Source organism: Sceloporus occidentalis, unplaced genomic scaffold, assembly GCF_023333645.1.
Source record: "Sceloporus occidentalis isolate IW3139 unplaced genomic scaffold, rSceOcc1.0.p SCAF_5, whole genome shotgun sequence".
Lineage (NCBI taxonomy): Eukaryota > Metazoa > Chordata > Lepidosauria > Squamata > Phrynosomatidae > Sceloporus > Sceloporus occidentalis.
In genome coordinates, this window is record NW_028316985.1 from 175,534,514 (window position 1) to 175,553,919 (window position 19,406).

The 19,406-nt window shown below is 41.3% G+C and overlaps 2 protein-coding genes and 1 long non-coding RNA gene across 6 annotated transcripts in view; 1 reads left to right on the plus strand and 2 right to left on the minus strand.

Moving 5' to 3' along the window:
* ABRAXAS1 (abraxas 1, BRCA1 A complex subunit) overlaps positions 1-15,917 on the plus strand; it is a 28,739-nt gene extending 12,822 nt beyond the window's left edge. Inside the window, exons 1-9 of one of the 3 annotated variants that reach the window (XM_089526193.1) lie at positions 1,256-1,674; positions 2,909-2,999; positions 4,753-4,789; positions 5,257-5,323; positions 8,065-8,258; positions 10,093-10,212; positions 11,963-12,047; positions 12,776-12,887; positions 14,438-15,917. In XM_089526193.1, the coding sequence (XP_089382319.1) occupies positions 1,588-1,674; positions 2,909-2,999; positions 4,753-4,789; positions 5,257-5,323; positions 8,065-8,258; positions 10,093-10,212; positions 11,963-12,047; positions 12,776-12,887; positions 14,438-14,853 (1,209 nt within the window). In that variant the 5' untranslated portion in view covers positions 1,256-1,587 and the 3' untranslated portion in view covers positions 14,854-15,917. Of the gene's footprint in view, positions 1-1,255; positions 1,675-2,908; positions 3,000-4,752; positions 4,790-5,256; positions 5,324-8,064; positions 8,259-10,092; positions 10,213-11,962; positions 12,048-12,775; positions 12,888-14,437 lie in introns of those variants that run through there. The other 2 variants (XM_089526195.1, XM_089526194.1) reach the window with 2 other exon arrangements.
* LOC149313179 (small ribosomal subunit protein bS18m-like) lies at positions 15,317-19,214 on the minus strand. 2 transcript variants are annotated; one of them, XM_089526196.1, is made up of 6 exons: positions 19,063-19,206; positions 18,383-18,444; positions 16,658-16,741; positions 15,843-15,900; positions 15,491-15,550; positions 15,317-15,402 (listed from the first exon to the last, which is right to left on the minus strand). In XM_089526196.1, exons 1-6 carry the CDS (start codon positions 19,160-19,162, stop codon positions 15,326-15,328), a joined length of 441 nt encoding a protein of 146 aa, XP_089382322.1. In that variant the 5' UTR covers positions 19,163-19,206; the 3' UTR covers positions 15,317-15,325. The 2 variants fall into 2 exon arrangements, with proteins under 2 accessions (XP_089382322.1, XP_089382323.1); XM_089526197.1 differs by lacking the exon at positions 15,491-15,550 and having other exon boundaries at positions 15,318-15,402; positions 19,063-19,214.
* LOC149313180 (uncharacterized) lies at positions 17,280-18,376 on the minus strand. The gene is made up of 2 exons (XR_016281357.1): positions 17,479-18,376; positions 17,280-17,433 (listed from the first exon to the last, which is right to left on the minus strand). It is a non-coding gene; the product is annotated as an uncharacterized LOC149313180 (long non-coding RNA).
* Positions 19,215-19,406: the final 192 nt, after the last annotated feature.

Here is a 19,406-nt window from a genome sequence, read left to right on the forward strand (position 1 = left end):
GGACCTAGCCTAAAAAGGGTAAGGAACCCTATTTAGACATATATAAGGACCAGCAATATTGAAAGGAAGATGTACAAGAATTAGACTAAAATTAGAGATAAATATGAAACAATGATGTATATATAACTCTGAATATTATAAGAATGTTGTATTTTAATTTTAAAAAATTAAAACAAATGCAGATTTGCTATGAAGGCATGATGCCAGGATATCTATGGTGTCATACAGTACAGCAGGATGTCAGTGTTGTTGCGCCAGTATGCTGACATACTGTAATGCGATAAAGCTCTAAAAGATTCACCATCCCTTTTGTATTATAGCAATAGTTCTTTAAGTTATATGTTGGCTGATAAAAGAAAAGAAAAGTGTAGCACAATAAAAAATAAATAATAAAAGCACTAATATAACTCTACAACTGTGCTTCAGTCATGCTTAAAATGGAGGACATCTTGAAATTCTTCCTGACAGAAGGCTGAAATGTAGGGCATGTCCTGGAAAGGGAGGACATCTGGTCACCCTGTATAGCTTATGTACAGCTATATTACATATACACCAGTGTGGCATAGTGGTTTGAGTATTGGACTAGGACACTGGGACACCAGGGTTTGAATCCTGGCTTGGCCATGGAAATGAAGGCAGACCACCACCACCACATTACATATACCGTATTATTTCTTGAAGGGGAACAGCAAACATGTGGTGCTACTCAATGAGTTTCTCAGTCCTGCTCAAAATGGAGGGCATTTTGGGATTCCTCATGGTCAGAAGCTTGGAATGGAGGACATGTCTTGGAGAAAGGGGAGAGTTGCTGACCATGCATGGTTTATTTACAGCTATAGCATATATACACCACCATAGTGTAGTGGTTTGAGTGTGGACTAGGGCACAGGGAGACCAGGGTTTGAATTTTGGCAGGGCCATATGAACCCATTGGGTGACCTTGGGCAAAGTCACACTCTCTCAGCCTCAGGGGAAGGCCATGGCAAACCTCTCTGAAGAAACCTGCCAAGAAAACCCCTTTGGGTCGCCATAAACCAAAGGTATTGCAGTCACACCTCCACCACATTACATATACTGTGTTATTTCTTAAAGAGGAACAGCAAACATGTGGTGGTATTTTCATGCTCAAAATGGAGGCCGTTTTCGAATCCCTCCTAAACAAGAGTTTGAAATGCAGCAGGGCCTGTCCTAGAAAAGGAGGAGGGCTGCCCACTCTGTATGGTTTATTTACACAGTATTGTTATTATTATTTCTTGAAGAGGAACAGCAAACATGTGGTGCTACTCAATGGGCTTCTTTAGTCATGCTCAAAATGGAGGACGTTTTGGAATTCCTCCTGGGCTTAAGGTTGAAATGTGAGACGACACCCGTCCTGGGAAAGGAGGATGAGGGAAAAGTCTGTGTTTCCCTTGTGTGGCGATTAAGGGCGGCTGCCTTGCCCTTTCCCCGCGCGGGCGCTAGAGGCCTCTGCCTCCGCTCTGAGGAGAAAAAGGAGGAGGAGGAGGAGGCCCTGGGCGGCCATTTCGGGGCCTCCCTTCTCGCCCTCCTTAGCCTACTACTGCTGCGGCCTATAGGCTCCGGCTGGGGATGGAGGGCGAGAGCACCACGGCCCTCCTGCCGGGCTTCGTCTTCGGGGCCCTGGCTTTCCACCACCTCAGCACCGACTCTGACACGGTACGTTCAACTAAGGGAGACAGTACCGTTGGTAAGGAACATAGGCTGCGTCCAGACAGAAGAAATAATTCGTTTCGAAAGCGCTTTAAGTGGCATGGCTGAATGCTATGGGATTCTGGGAATTGGAGTTTGTTGTGGGGCCCAGAGGGCCCCACAACAAACTCCAATTCCCAGAATCCCATAGCATTCAGCCATGCCACTTAAAGCGCTTTCCAACCGAATTATATCCACAGATTGCATCCACACTGGAGAAATATAACCCAGTTTGGCACCGCTTTAACCTCCCTGGCTCCAGGCTATGGAATTCTGGGATTTGTAGTTTGGGGTTTTTTGGCACCAGGGCTCTTTGTCAGAGAAAGTTAAATGCCTCACAGGACTACAGTTCCCAGAATTCCATAGCACTGGGCCATGCCGGATAAAGCGGCATCAAGGTGGATTGTTTATGCGCCGCGGATGCAGCCCGAAGTCCGAAACGCGCTGCAGAAATAATCCAGTTTGAGACTGCTTTAACCGCCCTCTGGCTCAGTGCTAGGGAATCCTGGGAATTGTAGTTTATTGCGGCACCAGAGCTCTCTGATAACAAAGGCTAAATGTCTCGCAAAACTGCAGTCCCCCAAATGCCATAGTATTAAGCCAGGAGAGTTAAAGAGGTCTCTAACTCTGGAGGACTGACCTTGGGCAAGTCACACTCTCTCAGCCTCAGAGGAAGGCAATAGCAAAGCCCCTCTAAAGAAACCTGCCAAGAAACCCCATGATAGCTTTGCCTTAAGGTCACTGTAAGTTAGAAATGACTTAAAGGCACACAACAACAGCACTCAGTTATGATATTAATGATCAAGATGCTATCTGCTTCTAGCATTGTGTAATATACACCAACGTTGTTACACTGGATCTCAGTTAAGGAACCAGTCGTACAACAGACACCATGTCCTCAAGTTTACTCATTGTGTAATAATTGATTAGCCCCACCCACCAAGTTCAAAGGGAAAGAGAGGGCTGTCTGTGTGCGGGCAAAATGATAGGATCGCATTTATGTAACCTCTGAGTAAGTACAGCTGTTTGCACAATTTTCCTTACACTTGCATAATGCCCTACCAGGATTCCAGCCATTGTATTGATTAGAAGTGGTCTGTCTTATCCTTTCCCAGAACGTCGGTTTATGTTTCACCTCAATTGGCAGTTCTGAGATTTCACAGCAACTGTATTGATTTTTGTTTCTTCTTTGCTTACAAAGGAAGGTTTCCTCCTTGGGGACGTGAAGGGCGAAGCTAAAAATAGTATTACGGACTCGCAAATGGACGATGTTGAAGTGGTTTATACAATTGGTAAGTGGGGTGAATGGCCTTTCTTATAAGCTACATTGTTTTTGACATCGTTGGCCAGTACCACTTGATATCCATGCATCTCCAAGTGGATATTAAAATGTGTGCAGTTTTACAGCAGTTCTCAGTCTTCCATCAGTGTACATGACATGAACTAAGTAAGTAAAGAGATTGGAAGAAAAGATCCTGTCATTAAAGAGTGTCAATGGGAACAGCAGACACAGGGTCTTTAGATTTACCCAGAACCTCAAAAAAGTAAACATCAGAAATAGTGTTTAAGGATCCTTCTCCTCAAAGTCTGCTTTTGAAGTGCTACAAAATCATAAAAAGAAAATTGTATTCCTTGAACTCTGCCTGATTGCAGAGGTATCTTTGCACATAGTGATACTGCTCCATAGTTTCTGTATTGATGGAATCCATTCCACACCTTGGTCTGTTTTCCTGAGGGAATAGCATTAGCATCAAACTTGTTTTGTACCTGTTCATCTCTTTTCCCCTTTCCACACCCAAAGTACATTGCAATGGCCCCTCACTGTCCTGTATTTTCAGATTAGCAGCAAGCGAAGGTACAAGTGTAGCCATAATTTATTTTCTGCCTACTTGTACTTCTGTTTTCTGCCCGTGGGGTTCTGCTCTGAATTTCCTTGTGTTCAAAGAATACAATTTTCTTTTTATGATTTTGTAGCACTTCAAAAGCAGAATTTGAGGAGAAGAATCCTTAAACACTCCATTTCTGCTGTTTGCTTTTTGGAAGTTCTGTTCTCATTGACATTCTTTTATGACTGAGTCTTTTCTTATTTACTTGGGCGCATTACAGACCGCCCAAAACGGGCGGTCTGCCTGCGCCTTCATTTGCTGCACGGAGGAGCCTCAGCGGCCAAACCGCAAGGCTCCTCCGCGCCACAAAAAAGAAGCCCAAAAATGGTGCTTCTTGTTGTGGCACACTAATGACGCTGCAAGGTGCCAATGGCGCACTCGCAATGTCATTAGTGTTGTGAGACGTGCGGACGCTAGGCATCCGCAACGTCAAGATGGCGGCGCCCGTGTAGAATGGGCACCGCCATTTTGTACGCGAAGGGACATCCCTTTCTAACCCTAGTACGCGCAGAGCGCGTACTTTCTGCCCGTGCGAAATGGGCCCTAGTTACTTAGTTAGTTAGTTAATTTATATGCTGCCTTTTTCCCAGGGTGGGACCCAAGGTGGCTTCCAGAAATAAATTAAAATCATGTGCAATAAAGTTTTTAAAATAATTTAAAATCCCTACATTAAAACACTATAAAATCATTTAAAACCATACAAAAGTTAAAATCAGATAAAATATACATCTAAATAATAACCTTCCCTGCCTAACCATTAAAAGCCTGCTTGAACAAAAATGTCTTTGCCTGCTGGCGAAAGGAAAACAGGGAGAGGGCCAACCTAGCCTCCTGTGAAAGGGCATTCCAGAGGGTGGGAGCACTTACTGAGAAAGCTCTCTCTCTTGTGTTAGTATTAAAAATGGGTGTGTCTGCTATGCAACGTTGTGATTGAACACTAAGTCTAGTCTTGCAAAAATCAAAATGGATGGCCCTTGTGGTCTCTTCCAACTCTATGATTCTCACCAGCAAAACACTTTGACAGACATAACGGTATTGAGTGTCACAGTGAATAATAATTCTTAAGTTTCATATGTATCTTTCTTTTAAAATTCTAAAGAATATGCAGAAATATGTCTACACCAAGCACTGAAAACAATATAATGTTATTTCTTTTCAGATATACAGAAACACATTCCATGTTACCAACCCTTCAGGTAAGAATTAAATGTTATTTCTTTAAAAAATATAGAATTTTGTTCCATATATGTAGAGAGATCTTGCAGTACCTTTGAGACTAACTGAAAGAAAGAAGTTGGCAGCAGTCTACTTCCTCAGATGCATTTGATGGAGTAGAAGGCCAGGGTCAGACCTATATATCCCATTGGTGTGTGAGAATGGCAATTCACATTCAACATCCTTTGGGTATGGAAGATGAAGTGGCAAGTCATTTGGCATTGGCCTGTAGGTGAAGAGAACAGATGAGTGTAGGATGCCCCCATGAGGATGCAATTAAATAGTGTTGAAATGTGTATAGTGTGCTAGGAAGCCATTATCTTTGTCCAATCCATTGCTGATGGACTGTAGTTTGTGGATGAACTCTAATTCTGTTGTTTCTCTTTCTAATCAGACAGAGATACTGTTTGATTCATTGTCAATTCTGATTCATCTTTATATATTCTAGCTTTTACAATTCTGCTGGAGAACTGAATGAGGCACTGCTGAAGAAAATATTGTCAAGATGCCAGAAGGTATTTTGCACTTAGAATTAGCCTCTTCTCTTTTTTAGAATAAACTACAGTTCCACATAAATGTAGTAGGTTTTGGAAGCTCCAGAACTTTTCAGCAGGTCTTCTCTTGAATTGTTTTAAAGAAATGTAATACTATAATGAGCTAGCTAAATTTTATTTCCCACAGCATGACTCATATTGATTTACATAATGTCATACTCAGTATAAGTCCCAGTGAGGTCAGTGGAAAGAAGTCTATTCCCGGTCAAGCCACATTTAGTAAAAATAACAGTAACAATAATGCATCACAACCTTTGTATTTTCCCGCTAATATATCCCAGTTCTGCCACTCTTCTGTGTTGCTGTTAATTTCTAATTTTCTTTTCTAACATAGGAGGTCAGGTTCAGTTGGGGGGTTATGTTGTTGTTGTTGTTGTTGTTGTTGTGTGGTGGGGGATAATCCATCTAGATAGATGGGAGTGACAGAGCCTGAAGAAAGAGGCTCCTCTCTCCCCAACTGTCATCTTTCGGCCTCTGAGGGAGAGAGAAGGCTGGCCCAGTTCCATCAGGGGCTAGCCTGAAGAAAGAGGCTCCTCCCTCCCTAACTGTCATCTTTCGGCCTCTGAGGGAGAGAGTAGGCTGGCCCAGTTCCATCAGGGGCTAGCCTGAAGAAAGAGGCTCCTCCCTCCCCAACTGTCATCTTTCGGCCTCTGAGGGAGAGAGAAGGCTGGCCCAGTACCATCAGGGGCTAGCCTGAAGAAAGAGGCTCCTCCCTCCCTGTCATCTTTCGGCCTCTGGGAGAGAGAGTAGGCTGGCCCAGTACCACCAGGGGCTAGCCTGAAGAAAGAGGCTCCTCCCTCCCCAACTGTCATCTTTCGGCCTCTGAGGGAGAGAGAAGGCTGGCCCAGTACCATCAGGGGCTAGCCTGAAGAAAGAGGCTCCTCCCTCCCTGTCATCTTTCGGCCTCTGGGGGAGAGAGTAGGCTGGCCCAGTACCACCAGGGGCTAGCCTGAAGAAAGAGGCTCCTCCCTCCCCAACTGTCATCTTTCGGCCTCTGAGGGAGAGAGAAGGCTGGCCCAGTACCATCAGGGGCTAGCCTGAAGAAAGAGGCTCCTCCCTCCCTGTCATCTTTCGGCCTCTGGGGGAGAGAGTAGGCTGGCCCAGTACCACCAGGGGCTAGCCTGAAGAAAGAGGCTCCTACCTCCCCAACTGTCATCTTTTGGCCTCTGAGGGAGAGAGAAGGCTGGCCCAGTACCATCAGGGGCTAGCCTGAAGAAAGAGGCTCCTCCCTCCCTGTCATCTTTCGGCCTCTGAGGGAGAGAGAAGGCTGGCCCAGTTCCATCAGGGGCTAGCCTGAAGAAGAAGAGCCCTCCCTCTGGTCCATCTGCCTTGGTCCAGGCCTCAGAGGGAGAGAAGAATGCTGGACCTGATTCCCTCCCCCCCTCACCATTCCGTTCTCCTTTTGTCGTGTCTTTTAGATTGTAAGCCTGTGGGCAGGGAACTGTCTGTTATCCCCTCTATTGTAAACCGCTCGGATTCCCAGTGATTGGGCGGTATATAAATAAAACCTATTATTATTATTATTATTATTATTATTATTATTATTATTATTATTATAGAGTGTGTGTATTTCTCAATGAACTCTTAATGGAATGCCAGGGAAGCTAAGCAGAATTCATTTCTCTTTTGCAATGCAAAGACATTTTCATTCCAGTAGGCCCTTTGCTGCAGAAGAGACTTAATGGGAAGAGTACTAATTTTTTTCTTTTACTAATACATTTTTAATTCGTGTTTTAACTTAGGGCCGACACAGACTGGCAGCTTTAGCCAGCTTAAAGCTGGCTTGAGGGCCTGGCATTTACACATGCCACGCCCCAAATCGCCCAGAAGTCGCACTGGTGATCATACACCAGGCGGCTTCCAGGCAACTTGGGGGTGTGGCGATTAGACACTACATGCCCTGAAGTCAGCAAAAAGCTGACTCCAGAGGCAAAGGGGTGGCTTTTTTGCACCCCAAATAGGAGTGGATTTTTTCTGCTCCTATCTGGGGCAGAAACTGGCTAGATTGGAACCACGCATCTGTTTGCCACACTCCCAATCCAGCCTAAATGGGGCGGCTCCAAGCCACCCCATCGGGGCTGTCTGTTTCACCCCTTAGAGCCTAAACTCACTTGCTAGTCTTCACTAGAACAGACCCATTGAATTAATGGCATTTACATTAATATTGGTTTAATCAATCAGCATTGTTTTGGTAGGCCTACTCTTGGTGGAACTAGTAGCTGGATTTAGGTCTTTATTTATACTATTTTATTATAAGTTGCCATTTGTAGTAGAATGGCAAGACATAAACCGAGTAAATAATTATAGAGGAAATCCTGTATACGCCTGTATTGTTCAAAAAGTTAGGCATTGCAACAGTATTGAAAAAGTAGACAAACACAAGAGGCAGATGCTGGTTCTGTGAACCCAAGATCACTGCAGACATAATCCCATATAAACATAAATATGCACATTCAAGCCAATCAGGTAAAAAAATTTTGAAGACTAGTTATTTTCTAGGCAGTGTTAGATACCATTTCTGATAGAAGAATGCACATGGTGCCCATAATCCTGATTCTAATTCATTGTTCACTGCAGCAGGTCAAAGGATTGGAAAGCAATGTATTTTCCTTGAAGCTTTTTCTTAACTCTTTCATAGTTGGAAATGAAGTGATTTTAAGATGGATTAATTTTTCTTTTTGCCTTTTCTCCCTTCCTCCCAGACTGTGGTAGGCTGGTACAAGCTCAGGCGCAATACTGACCAGACCATGACTTTCCGAGAGCGACTCCTTCATACACGTTTACAATCACGCTTTTCAAATCAGGGTCTTGTTTTTCTGTTACTAACTTCCAGTGTAACTTCTTCAAGTTCATCCACTTACAAACTTGAGTATGCCTTGCACAAACCACAAGAAGGGTAAGTAAAATTAGATCCTATGTGACTTCTTTCTCTGTTAGTTCCATATTCTGACCAAAAGGACCTATCTAGTAAAACTTTGTTCTAAAAATGAAGCTGGCCATGTTGATCTATAAGAACAAAACAAAAATCTACAAGTGGGTAATATGTTTGATACCATCAACTACACTTCCACAAAAGTCTTCAACAGTGGAAATTCGTTGGGAACTACTGTATGTGGTTGGTAATTCAAATGTAGCCCTTTGGGGTTGTGAAGATAGCTGATTTGGGGATCTTCTAACTTATGAAAGGTTCAGTAGCACTTTTTGTAGATTTGTAGTTGATCCTAATACAGACATTGCCCATCTGTGGAAAGTAACATTTCATCGCTGAATAAACCTGTGTTACTCAAGGAATAATACATTCAGTTTCTTCAATTTATTCATGTCCATTAATATATAAATACTTATATATTAATTTCCATTAATATATTCTTTACTCCATTCTGAATGTAGTCATGCAATGGAAGGAATTTGTTCAGTTGACATTTCATTCTCTTACTATCGGATCTCTGGCTACAATCCTGTACACAACTGGAGAAAATGAGCTCTCTAAATGTTGTAGGATTACACCTCTCATCATCTCACACTGTTGACTGTGCTGGCTAAGCCTAATGGGAATTGCAATTCAGCAACATCTGGAGCCCTTCACATTCCCCATCCCTGCTAGGCATAGAGGTCCATGGCTGTTCATGATTGCTAGCCATCATGTTTAAGGTATGGGTTTACATGCTATAGTGGATCATGTTCTGAAGTGCTAGAAGTCTTTCTGGCTTCTGTATTTGCCTTGTGACATACTGATTAAGCCAAAGTTTCAGATCATGACCATGTATCATTTCTAATGCTTGAAAGTGAAGGTATGAGAGGTGACTACATTGCCACAACTCATCTTTTATTAGCTCTTGTGCTGCATTATATATGCTAGTGCTGGGCCTACTCCTACGAGTGCTGAAAGTAAAAAAGCCAACATAACATGAGAACCAACTCCAGTCCTATACATCTGAATTGGAGATCAAAATACTGTTAGGATTAGTGTCTTCACAACACTGCAAGACAGAAGTGGCTGTGCTGTACTATCCAAAATGTAACTTCAAGAATTCTAGCTTTTACGTTGCTATCTGTGTTACCTCAAAATTGGTCTTCTTGGCTTGAAGCCAGTTCCAATCATATTTTAAGGGACTTTGTTACTAAGATGCCTTAAGTAGCAATTGTGGTTTCAGTCATATAGTCACCCCTCCTAATGCATGGATCTGGAATCAACACCCTTGAATATACGTGGAGGGGCGACCTCCATTGTTTGCAATGATGTGCACGCTCAGCGCATGCGCCCTTGCCACATGGATGGGGCGCACTCCATTCAAGCCTGTTGGGCTTCAATAAGCGTGAGCCTCCGTTTTTGTGTTCGGATGTGTGTCTGGAACAGATCCCCCAAAAAACAAAGGGCCAACTGTATTCGCACAGAAGTAAAATGTCTTTCAAAACATTCACTTTCTCGATTTGTGGATTCTCCAGCAGGAGAAGGGAGGAGAATTCACACTAGACAATTTCTCTAATCCAGAGTCCTTCTGGATTATACCAACAGAGTAGGAAGCACCCTTCAAACCACCACCTTGTCAGCCGTTTTCTCTTTGGGTACAAAGGAGGCACTTTGCTTCCATTTTCAGGGATCATAGGTAAATTGTTGACCTTTCAGTTAAGAATTAATAAAGGAATGATGTTCTGGTTATGCACTATTAGAAAGCATTTACTAAAAAATTCCATATTTGCATTTTACTCTTACACATCTGTTTTTCTAGTCTTTTCCAGAAAGTTCCTCTTATTGTGGCCAATCTGGGAATGGCAGAGCAACAAGGTTACAGAACTGTATCTGGTTCTTGTATTTCTTCTGGCTTTTGTAGAGCAATTGCAGAACACAGGTAGGGAGAGAGTATTTTCCATATTTTTGTATGGCATTTTCAGTAGCTCTCCCTGGATTTGAAATAATTCCCAGCAAACAGGAAAAAGTTCCAATATGTCCGTCTCTCGCAAACCCAAATTCATAATTCCAGGTGTGTCCTTCCTTGTGACACTGAAAACTGCGTAGACGTCAAGGAAGCCAGTTCATCACACTCTCTAGATTTGCGTGGATACTTTTGTTAATGTTCTGTATGCCATGATTCCAGTTGACTGAACATAGTTGTGAAATAAGACTAGTGGAAGGGGCAGCTTGAAGCCACGGCCCCAATCTGCCTTCAAGCCGAAAACTGGCTTCATGACAGTCTGGCAGTGTGCAGCATGTAAACGCTGCAATGCTGGAGCATCATGAAGCCTCCCCTGTGCAAAGGGCCAGGCAGCTTCCCAGCGACTTGGGCGCATGCGGCATGCAAAAGCCATGCTCCCAAGCTGTCCAGAAGGCGGTGCAATCTATTTTGCCCCATAGTCTCCTTTCTCCCCCCGCCCCCATGGAAGCTGTAGGAATTATATCCAATGCCTACACCTAATGTAGGGGATTCCACCCTGTACGTGAGGGTTCCACCTTTTATCCCACCACTGAGGTTCCTGTGAGGATTTATTCCACTTCTGTCCCCAACAGGACACCATCGTTCCACCAGCAGTGCTGCCGCCATAGACATTTTGTCTGAAACCCAGCTCTCAGAACAATAGCAATTTCAGAAGCCAAAAATGTAAAAAGAAAAAAAGAAAAACAAAAATGCAACTTTATTTACAGAAGTTAAAACATGAAAGAGATTATATGTAACATTTGGAACACCACTCTTTGTCCTCTCAAGCTAAATCATAGCCTTACTAAGCACCCAGCTAAACCTCTCTCTTTCTCACTCTAATGGTCTAGCCCTTATGGTTCAGTAACTAATGCTTCAATATTGTAATTGTAATTTTAACTTTGCTGTGATCCCGCTTCGATCCATCGGGAGAGGCGGGAAGATAGAAATAAAAATTATTATTATTATTATTATTATTATTATTATTATCATCATCATTATCATTATCATCAAACAACTTTCTCCCTACACTGCTCAAACCCCAGGCTCAACTGAGTCCACTCAGACTGGAACTGCCATTCACCAAACATTCCACCCATCAGCATCCATTTCAACACTCTATTCTCTCCCCTTTCCCTATAGCTACACATCTCATACGCAATAATATATATATATTTCTGCAAACCTGAGGGTTTTGAGCATGCTGGTACAACACTGTGTCCTGGTTTGGGGATATAAATGAACTCGAATTATAATACCCTTGCTTGTGTCTTTGTGGCCTCATTTAAATTCTATTTATGAGCCACGGAGTTCACTGTTGGAAGAAACAATTAAATAAAGTCTTCAGTGTGAAAAAAGAGACTATGTAGCAGTGAGCAAGTATGTGCATTTATATGCTTTTAAGCAGCTAAAAACCTCAATACCTAATTGGAGTTTGCTTCTCGTTTAATATTTTAAGCAGTAAGATTTTCAGGAAGCATTATTGTCTAGTAAGTAGCATTTTAATTATTTACCTGTAAGTAGCATTTTAATTATTTACCTGTATGTTTCTATAATTCTGGTGTCAGTTTAGGATGTATGAAAGTATCCACACTTAAAAGTGATGAAATTGAGATATTTCAATAGCCACTTTATTACAAGTGACAGATACAAATAGTACATTGTAGGTTTCTTTTTGTATTAAAAGGTCAGAATTTTTTAATGAAGATGGGTCTCTAAAAGAGGTACATAAGATTAATGAAATGTATGCTACTTTGCAGGAGGAACTAAAGGTAAGTTACACATTTTTGGAAAACATCTCTTGTACCATTTAATGTGTAATGCAAAGCTATAAATAACTCTTTGACAATGCTATTCAGATTAGTAAGCATTCAGATAAAGACCCAATTCCATTACTGTGGGTTTCATTCATATATAAAATATTATGCAGCCTGGAAATATAATTCTGTGTAAATATGTGAAAAAGCATCATCTGTATAATCATTGTACATAGGTTAGTCTTAAGTCAGCTGCTCTTCTTGTGTCCATCTGCAAGCAAATTATGTCTTACTTTCTAGACACATCTATAAGGTTATAATTTAGGAAGCAAGATGTGTTGAATCAACACATCCAGTCTTGGTAAACAGAGGATGACCTCTATACACTCAACACCCATGTACATCAGTAACAAATATAACTGCAGAGTTAAGTGTGTGCAAATCTACAGAGATGACTGCCTGTTCTGTGAAGCTATATGCCTGGACCAAAGAGAGAAGTGCTTTTTCCTTAAACGCTTCCAGTACTGCACACTACAGCATAGGGTACACCTGTTCAATTTATACTTCATGATATGAGAATGAACATTTTCTATCACTTCAAATGAAAAATTGGTTTTTCCCCACTATACATATAGTTGTAGACTGGATGCTCAGCTGGAGACACTAAAAATTAATGTAAGGATAACAGTGTTCAAGTAATGATAAAAATCCCATTTCCCACTCATATCTCTTCCTTTTTCTAGAATTTATGCAGTAAAGTAGTGGATAGTGAAAGGCTGATAGAGAATCTATTAGCAGAAGTAGATCAACTAAGAGAAGAAGTAAAAAGAAAAAAAGAACATATGCTAATTGCAGGTAATGAAGACAAACTGTATTATTCAATTGCTAGTTTATTGGAGTAAAAAAGTTAAGAGGCCCAAAACAGACAGGCCAAAAGGACAGCAATGGGACTTTTTGGGGCTCCTGAACTGGGCGGCCAAAAAGGAGCGGATTTCTACGCTACTTTTTGGTCTGGTTGTTTTAGGAAGAAGCAGTGTTAGTGCGGTTTCCACCGACATTCAGAGTGTGTGTCTTCTAAATGCTACATCGCAGATGTGGCCGGAAATATCTCATCATTTGGCCCATCTGTTTCAGGCCTGACTTGTCAAAGACACGCACAGTTATTATGATAAGAACCTGTGTAGGTTTCATCACTGACAGCATTACATTCTTTTGAGTCTTTTGAAAGACTGACTTTCTAGAATTTATTGTAACAAAATATTGGGAAAAATATTGGGAAGCATGCCTAGAACCAGACATTTGTTTTCTCTCAACTGAAATTACCACTACAGTCGGCCCTTCTTATACACGGATTTTTTATACACGGATTCAAGCATACACGGTTTGAAAATGTTCCAAAAAAGTGTAAATTTACCTTGATGTTCCATTTTTTTATTAGGGACACCATTTTGCTATGTCATTATACTTAATGGGACTTGAGCATACACGGATTTTGTTATACACGGGGGATCTTGGAACCAAACCCCAGCGTATAACAAGGATCCACTGTATAACATCTTTACTGAATTATTCCTTTTGTTAAGCTGTCCACGGCTGTGCTTTTCAGCACTCTGTAAAGATTGGTTAATGTAAAGTATAAAAACTTTGTTGATACTGTAAAATGTACAAACTTTGTAAATAATTTTGCTAATACCTTCAACATAGCAAAATCCTTTGCTCATCCTGCTTTTGTTTTTATAAGAAAGATAGGGACCATCAGTGAATGCTGAGTAGAAAAGAGGCAGTGTGGCTCTACAAGGCTTTGTGTGCAGCTCTTTGAGGATGTCCACAAGCCTGCCACTTAGCTGCTTAGAGAGATGGCAGGTTGGTGCTGTGGTACTGAGCAAGTACATGGGAATGACCCTTCCCACTGAGCTTGCACTTTGGCCATCCTGCCAAGCAACTGTGTGACAGACTGGTCAATCTGCAGTTCAGGTGGGCAGGAAAAGCAAGAAAGGTCATTCCTGTTGGGCATCATCCATAGCTGAGTATTTTCACTGCCCATAAATAACTGGGGAACAATTCAGAACATGATTAGGGAGCCATGCTGGAAGAGTAGCCATTTGCAAGATTTACAGATTGTAAAACTGGATTATGTGAAATTAAATTGTATCCCACCCACTTTATTGATGCTGGGAAAACTAATGTGATTTCCAGTACATAAACTGGGATCTTAAATGAATCCATTTTGATTCTGGGGAAGCTACATCTATAGTTTGGAAATCTTGTACTTTTTTTTGGGGGGGGGGGGATTGTCTGCTCATTATCAGTCAAGCAACTGCTGGTCTATGCTGCTAATGTTCTAATCTACTGTAAGTGTCATAAAGTATTTTCTAGTTTCACACCTTATTTGTGTTCTGTTTCAGAAAAAAACAAAAGCCATCCAGATGAGCCAAAAGAGAATATTTTCCTTTGTCAGGCTTTGCAAAACTTTTTCCCAAACTCCGGACTAAACATGAACATTGTTACTTTAAAAGGAAGACAGCTTTCTAAGTATTGCTGCACTGTTGACCACAACATCAGAGTAACAGACCAACTAACATTAATGCTCAAAGAAACTAATTTTCCTGAAGCTGAAACAAGGCAAGCAATGAAACGAAAAGCTAGTGTAAGTACAAGTGGAACAAATCCCTTCAAAAGACTAAGATCATTCCAACTTCGTCAAAAACCATTTCGAGAAGACAATGGCAATTGTGACCAAGAAAGAAATATGAGCAATGCTGAACCAGATGAGGATGAACCTAAAGAGCCTGGTGAATACACACGTTCTCCAACTATCTAAATTTTTCTAGAAACATAAAGGATTTTTTTCTATACTTATCCTCTGTAATTGCTGCATATACAGTTACCATTCTGCGTTAATTCAGGGCATCTGGGCAAAATCCTTCAGATAGTAAAATTCACTCATTAAACTAACATTGTCCTTACAATTCAAGAAAGGCAAAGCAGTCTCATATTCTCAGGGATTATTTCAGACAGTACCATAGAACAGGCCACAAATATTTAGAGTTTTGTTTTGTATTTTAATACCAGGTATACTTAGTTTACTACTGCGAAAAAAAAGGGACTAAATCATTAATTATGAGATAAGTTCAGGACAAATACTCATCACCCTTTCTTTTGTATTCTGCATACAGAAGGAAATAACAATAGACTGATTGTTGAGGTGGAAGTGGCTTGTTTATTGAGGTTCTATTAGTAATGAGCACAAAGTAATTACAAAAATACATTTATTAGGTACAATTAATAACAGTTCATTCTGGATATTTAATATTACATATTTTAGGGTCACTGAGGAATGTTGGGTCCTTATATGTCACCGACATAAATCCTGTAACATAATCATCAAGATGTTAGGTTTTGAAAGACAAGGACTTTGCAAAATGTAAATTTTTCCATATTTTAAAAAAGAAATATACCTGTTTTTCGGGCTCTTTTAATAGTTTTTGTGAGTTCAGATTGTTTCTTTTCACATAAGCCTATGAAATGAAACAGTCATTCTAAAATCATTCCAAAACAATATTTTGACAATATAAAATACTCAGTTCCTACATGAGCCCAAATTCTACCTGTTAGTTGTGCTTTAAAATAACACTTGTTAAATAATCTTTTAGCTCCATTCAGTTTTAGAAAACACAAAAACAATTCAAAAGGCACACACAATTCATCATGAGTGGCTAGCTATTTTAATAGCCTTGAAAGTGGTGATATGGATCCGAACGGGATATAACTGTTGGCAAAACACTGCTAAAGTTGTTCTTTGTTACATACCTGTTATGTGTCGACCAAGGATTTTACCAGTATATGGAGAAATAAACTGTGATAAAAGCTGTTGGAGAAACAAAATATTTCAGTGTTCAAAATAATTAAATACTAGATGAGAAGCAAACTATTTTATTCAGAATACATTGTTGCTCTGAGTATGCTATAATGATCTTCATTTCACCTACAGTTTGTAAGTTACAACCCAAGTGTAGAAATAATGAGGGTAAAATACTGAGTTGGAACCAAATGTTACACTTCCAATGGTTCCCAAACTCTGGTTCTCTGGTCCAGATATTTTAGATTTCAACTTCCATCTTGATCAATGTCAAAGATTCTGGGAACTCAAGTCCAAAACACCTGGAGGACCACAGTTTGGGAACCACTTTAACCCCACTGAAATAGTAATGAAACTCAGTTTGGATCCATTGCATGATGGATTCATAGTCAAAGCACAGTATGGTTGATGCTTGCAATCCTTCTGCTTCTACTCCATTTTAGGTGTTGCCCTATGCAGCTGGCATATGGTCATTGCACACTTAGCATTCTGAACCTGAACTACCTTCTTAACATGCTATATTACATGAAACTTTGTATCTTTTGAACAAACTCCTGAAATTCTTACCAGCACTCCTAGAGAGTGAATGGAAACACACGAAAGAAGCAGAAAGGTTACTAATAAGTGCCACCCTGAAGCAGTGCATTTTTCTTTTATTAGTAGGAGAGCAGACAAGTGAAATAGTATTCTCCTTGCTAATCCTGAACTTTGCTTTCCTTGGCTTTTTGTAATACACTGCATAAGTAAAAGGCAAAAATGAATGTACCTGTACATTCTTGTAGTCAAGAGTTGTTCCACACAAGATGCATTTTTTAGGTGGTTCCTTATAGGGATTTTCCATCGCTACAGGCTGAAACGAGAGCAATTTTAGTAGAAGCCTTTTCAATAATGATCACTTAACTACTTAAGCAAGCAAGACACTATTCTATGCAGGAGGAGACATGTAGACCCTGTAAAATTAAAACTAGTACTAGATCAGATTCTGTGGCACAAGCACTTCTTCAATTTTTTTGCACGCACAAACTAGACAAAAGAGCTGTCAAGTGTGACGTCAATTGGGAGCAGTCCACTCTAGAAAGCAACTTGGTTTCAGCGTCTGACACTAAGAAGCAGAAGTCAGCTTTGGTGGGTGCTTTTTTTTTAACTGAACACTTACAAAATATAGATTGAATCCACAAGAGCTTATGCTAGAAGGTTGTTCTTTCTAGTTCGTTTCAATTATTTTCCTTTGTGTGTTTTTATGCCAAACCAGACTAATATGGTTATCTCTTACAAAACCCACATAGTTTCATATGATTAACTTGTCCATTCTAAGAATGGAGAAAAATTTACCTCCAATAGCTCTTTCCAACTGTATTCCCAAATACAAGTGTACCTACTCTTACTAAAAATCCAGTAAAAATGCAGTCAGTGTCAAATTAAATCTACATCACTCTCCATCTGCATTCCTGCCATATATCTCACTGCAGGGAAGATTAGTCCAACATTTCTTCTTCCAGTATCATCAGGGCAATGCTATGTAAGGGTTCTATCACAACTAACCTATTCATCAGGGCAATGCTATGTAAGGTTTCTATCACAACTAACCTATCAGATACTTTATGCCAAGAAGCAATGTTCCAGGTTGACTTACTGAACACTCCAGGATTTTCAAAAATCCTGTACTCCTCTGCAGTGTGTCTTCTGAGGAACTTCACACAACATCCTGACTTTACTGGGGAGAAAGGCAAGGAAGTCCCACTTCCATCTACATGACTTGAATTTAGATTTGACCCAGTGTTTGAAGTAACCATCCCTTCCTTATTCTGGTAAATGTGAATTTATGCTTCTTGCTATTCTTATAATAGTTTTCAGGATAACTTTTTGTGGGTTTTTGGGCCCTGTGGCCATGTTCTAGAAGAGTTTCTTCCTGATGTTTCGCCAGCATCTGTGGCTGGCATCTTCAGAGAATGGTGAAGACCCAAGGACCCAAGTCCTTTCCAGGCAAGCATTCTCTGAAGATGCCAGCCACAGATGCTGGCGAAACATCAGGAAGAAACTCTTCTAGAACATGGCCACAGGGCCCAAAAAAAACACAAAAAACTATGGATGCCGGCCATGAAAGCCTTCCACTTCAGGAATGTAAATCTTCAGGCTATGTAAATTTAGATTGCAGACAAAATGAACTATTTTTATTTAATGTTTGTTTTTACTAGTAACCCCCCCCCCAAAAAAAACAGGCCATTGTAAAAAAAATTATTGGTCTTTGCTGTTCATTATTAAAACTCAAAATTACAATCAGTCAGTGTCAGATTCTGTATGATGAATGAAGTGGCGTTAGATATTTTATATTGGCTCATGTACTGTTTGTTGTAAGGATGCTTCACTGACTTAAGACTTACAACATGAAATTAAAAATATAAGCATTTCCCTTTACTCACTGTAATTCTAATGAACACGTTTACTTCTACTGTAAACTTCCACCGTAACTACAAAGCACAAGCTCTCTCACCATGTCTGCCTCACTGGGCACCTGCTGGCTCTGTGAACTACATTCTCTTCTCCGTGACGCAACTGAAAAGAAACATGTACAGACAGCTTTGTTAAACCGAGTGAGGATTCGCCTAGAAAAGCCACTAGCCCCGGTGACCTAAAATGGGTGACAGAGGCCCAAAACAGACGGGTCAAACAATGCGGCTTCTGGCTGCTTCAGGGGCATGGCGTTTGTTTAGATGACGCACATTCCCAAAGAGGCCAAAAGCTGGGGATGTTTAGCCTGGAGAAGAGAAGGCTAAGAGGTGATATGATAGCCCTGTTTAAATACTTGAAGGGATGCCATATGGAGGAGGGAGCAAGCTTGTTTTCTGCTGCTCCAGAGAACAGGACCCAATGGAGCAATGGACGCAAGCTACAGGAAGAGAGATTCCAGCTCAACATTAGGAAGAACTTCCTGACAGTAAGGGCTGTTCGACAGTGGAACACACTCCTTCCTCGGAGTGTAGTGGAGTCTCCCTCCTTGGAGGTCTTCAAACGGAGGCTGGATGTCCATCTGTCAATGGGGTGCTTTGAGTGGGGGTTCCTGCATGGCAGAATGGAGCTGGGCTGGGCGGCCCTTGCGTTCTCTTCCTACTCTAGGGTTCTGTGGCAAGAGCCAGCCACTCTCCGTCTCGGGCAGGGCTTCTCCTCCCTCACCTGCTCCAGAAGCACCAGGATTCTTCCTCCGTCCGGCGAAGACACACCAAAGCCTTCCCGGTCCCTTCAACATCGCAACCAAACCAGCCACGGCGGCCATTTTGCTCCTCCCTCCGCCTTCCGCCTCAGTCTCACAGCACTTCCGTTTTGCAGCACTTCAAGGTTTGCTCCGCGAGGCAAGTGGAAAAAGCTGTCAATAAAACCCGGCCACCAATCATCGCAGGACATTCCCTTCAACGCCCGCCTTAGTCTCTTAGCAACCGTTGGGTCACGTGGTTTAATGCTTTCTCATCTGTGGCCCCGCCGCCTTCTCTGTTCTGGTCTGATATGGGGCGGAAGTGACG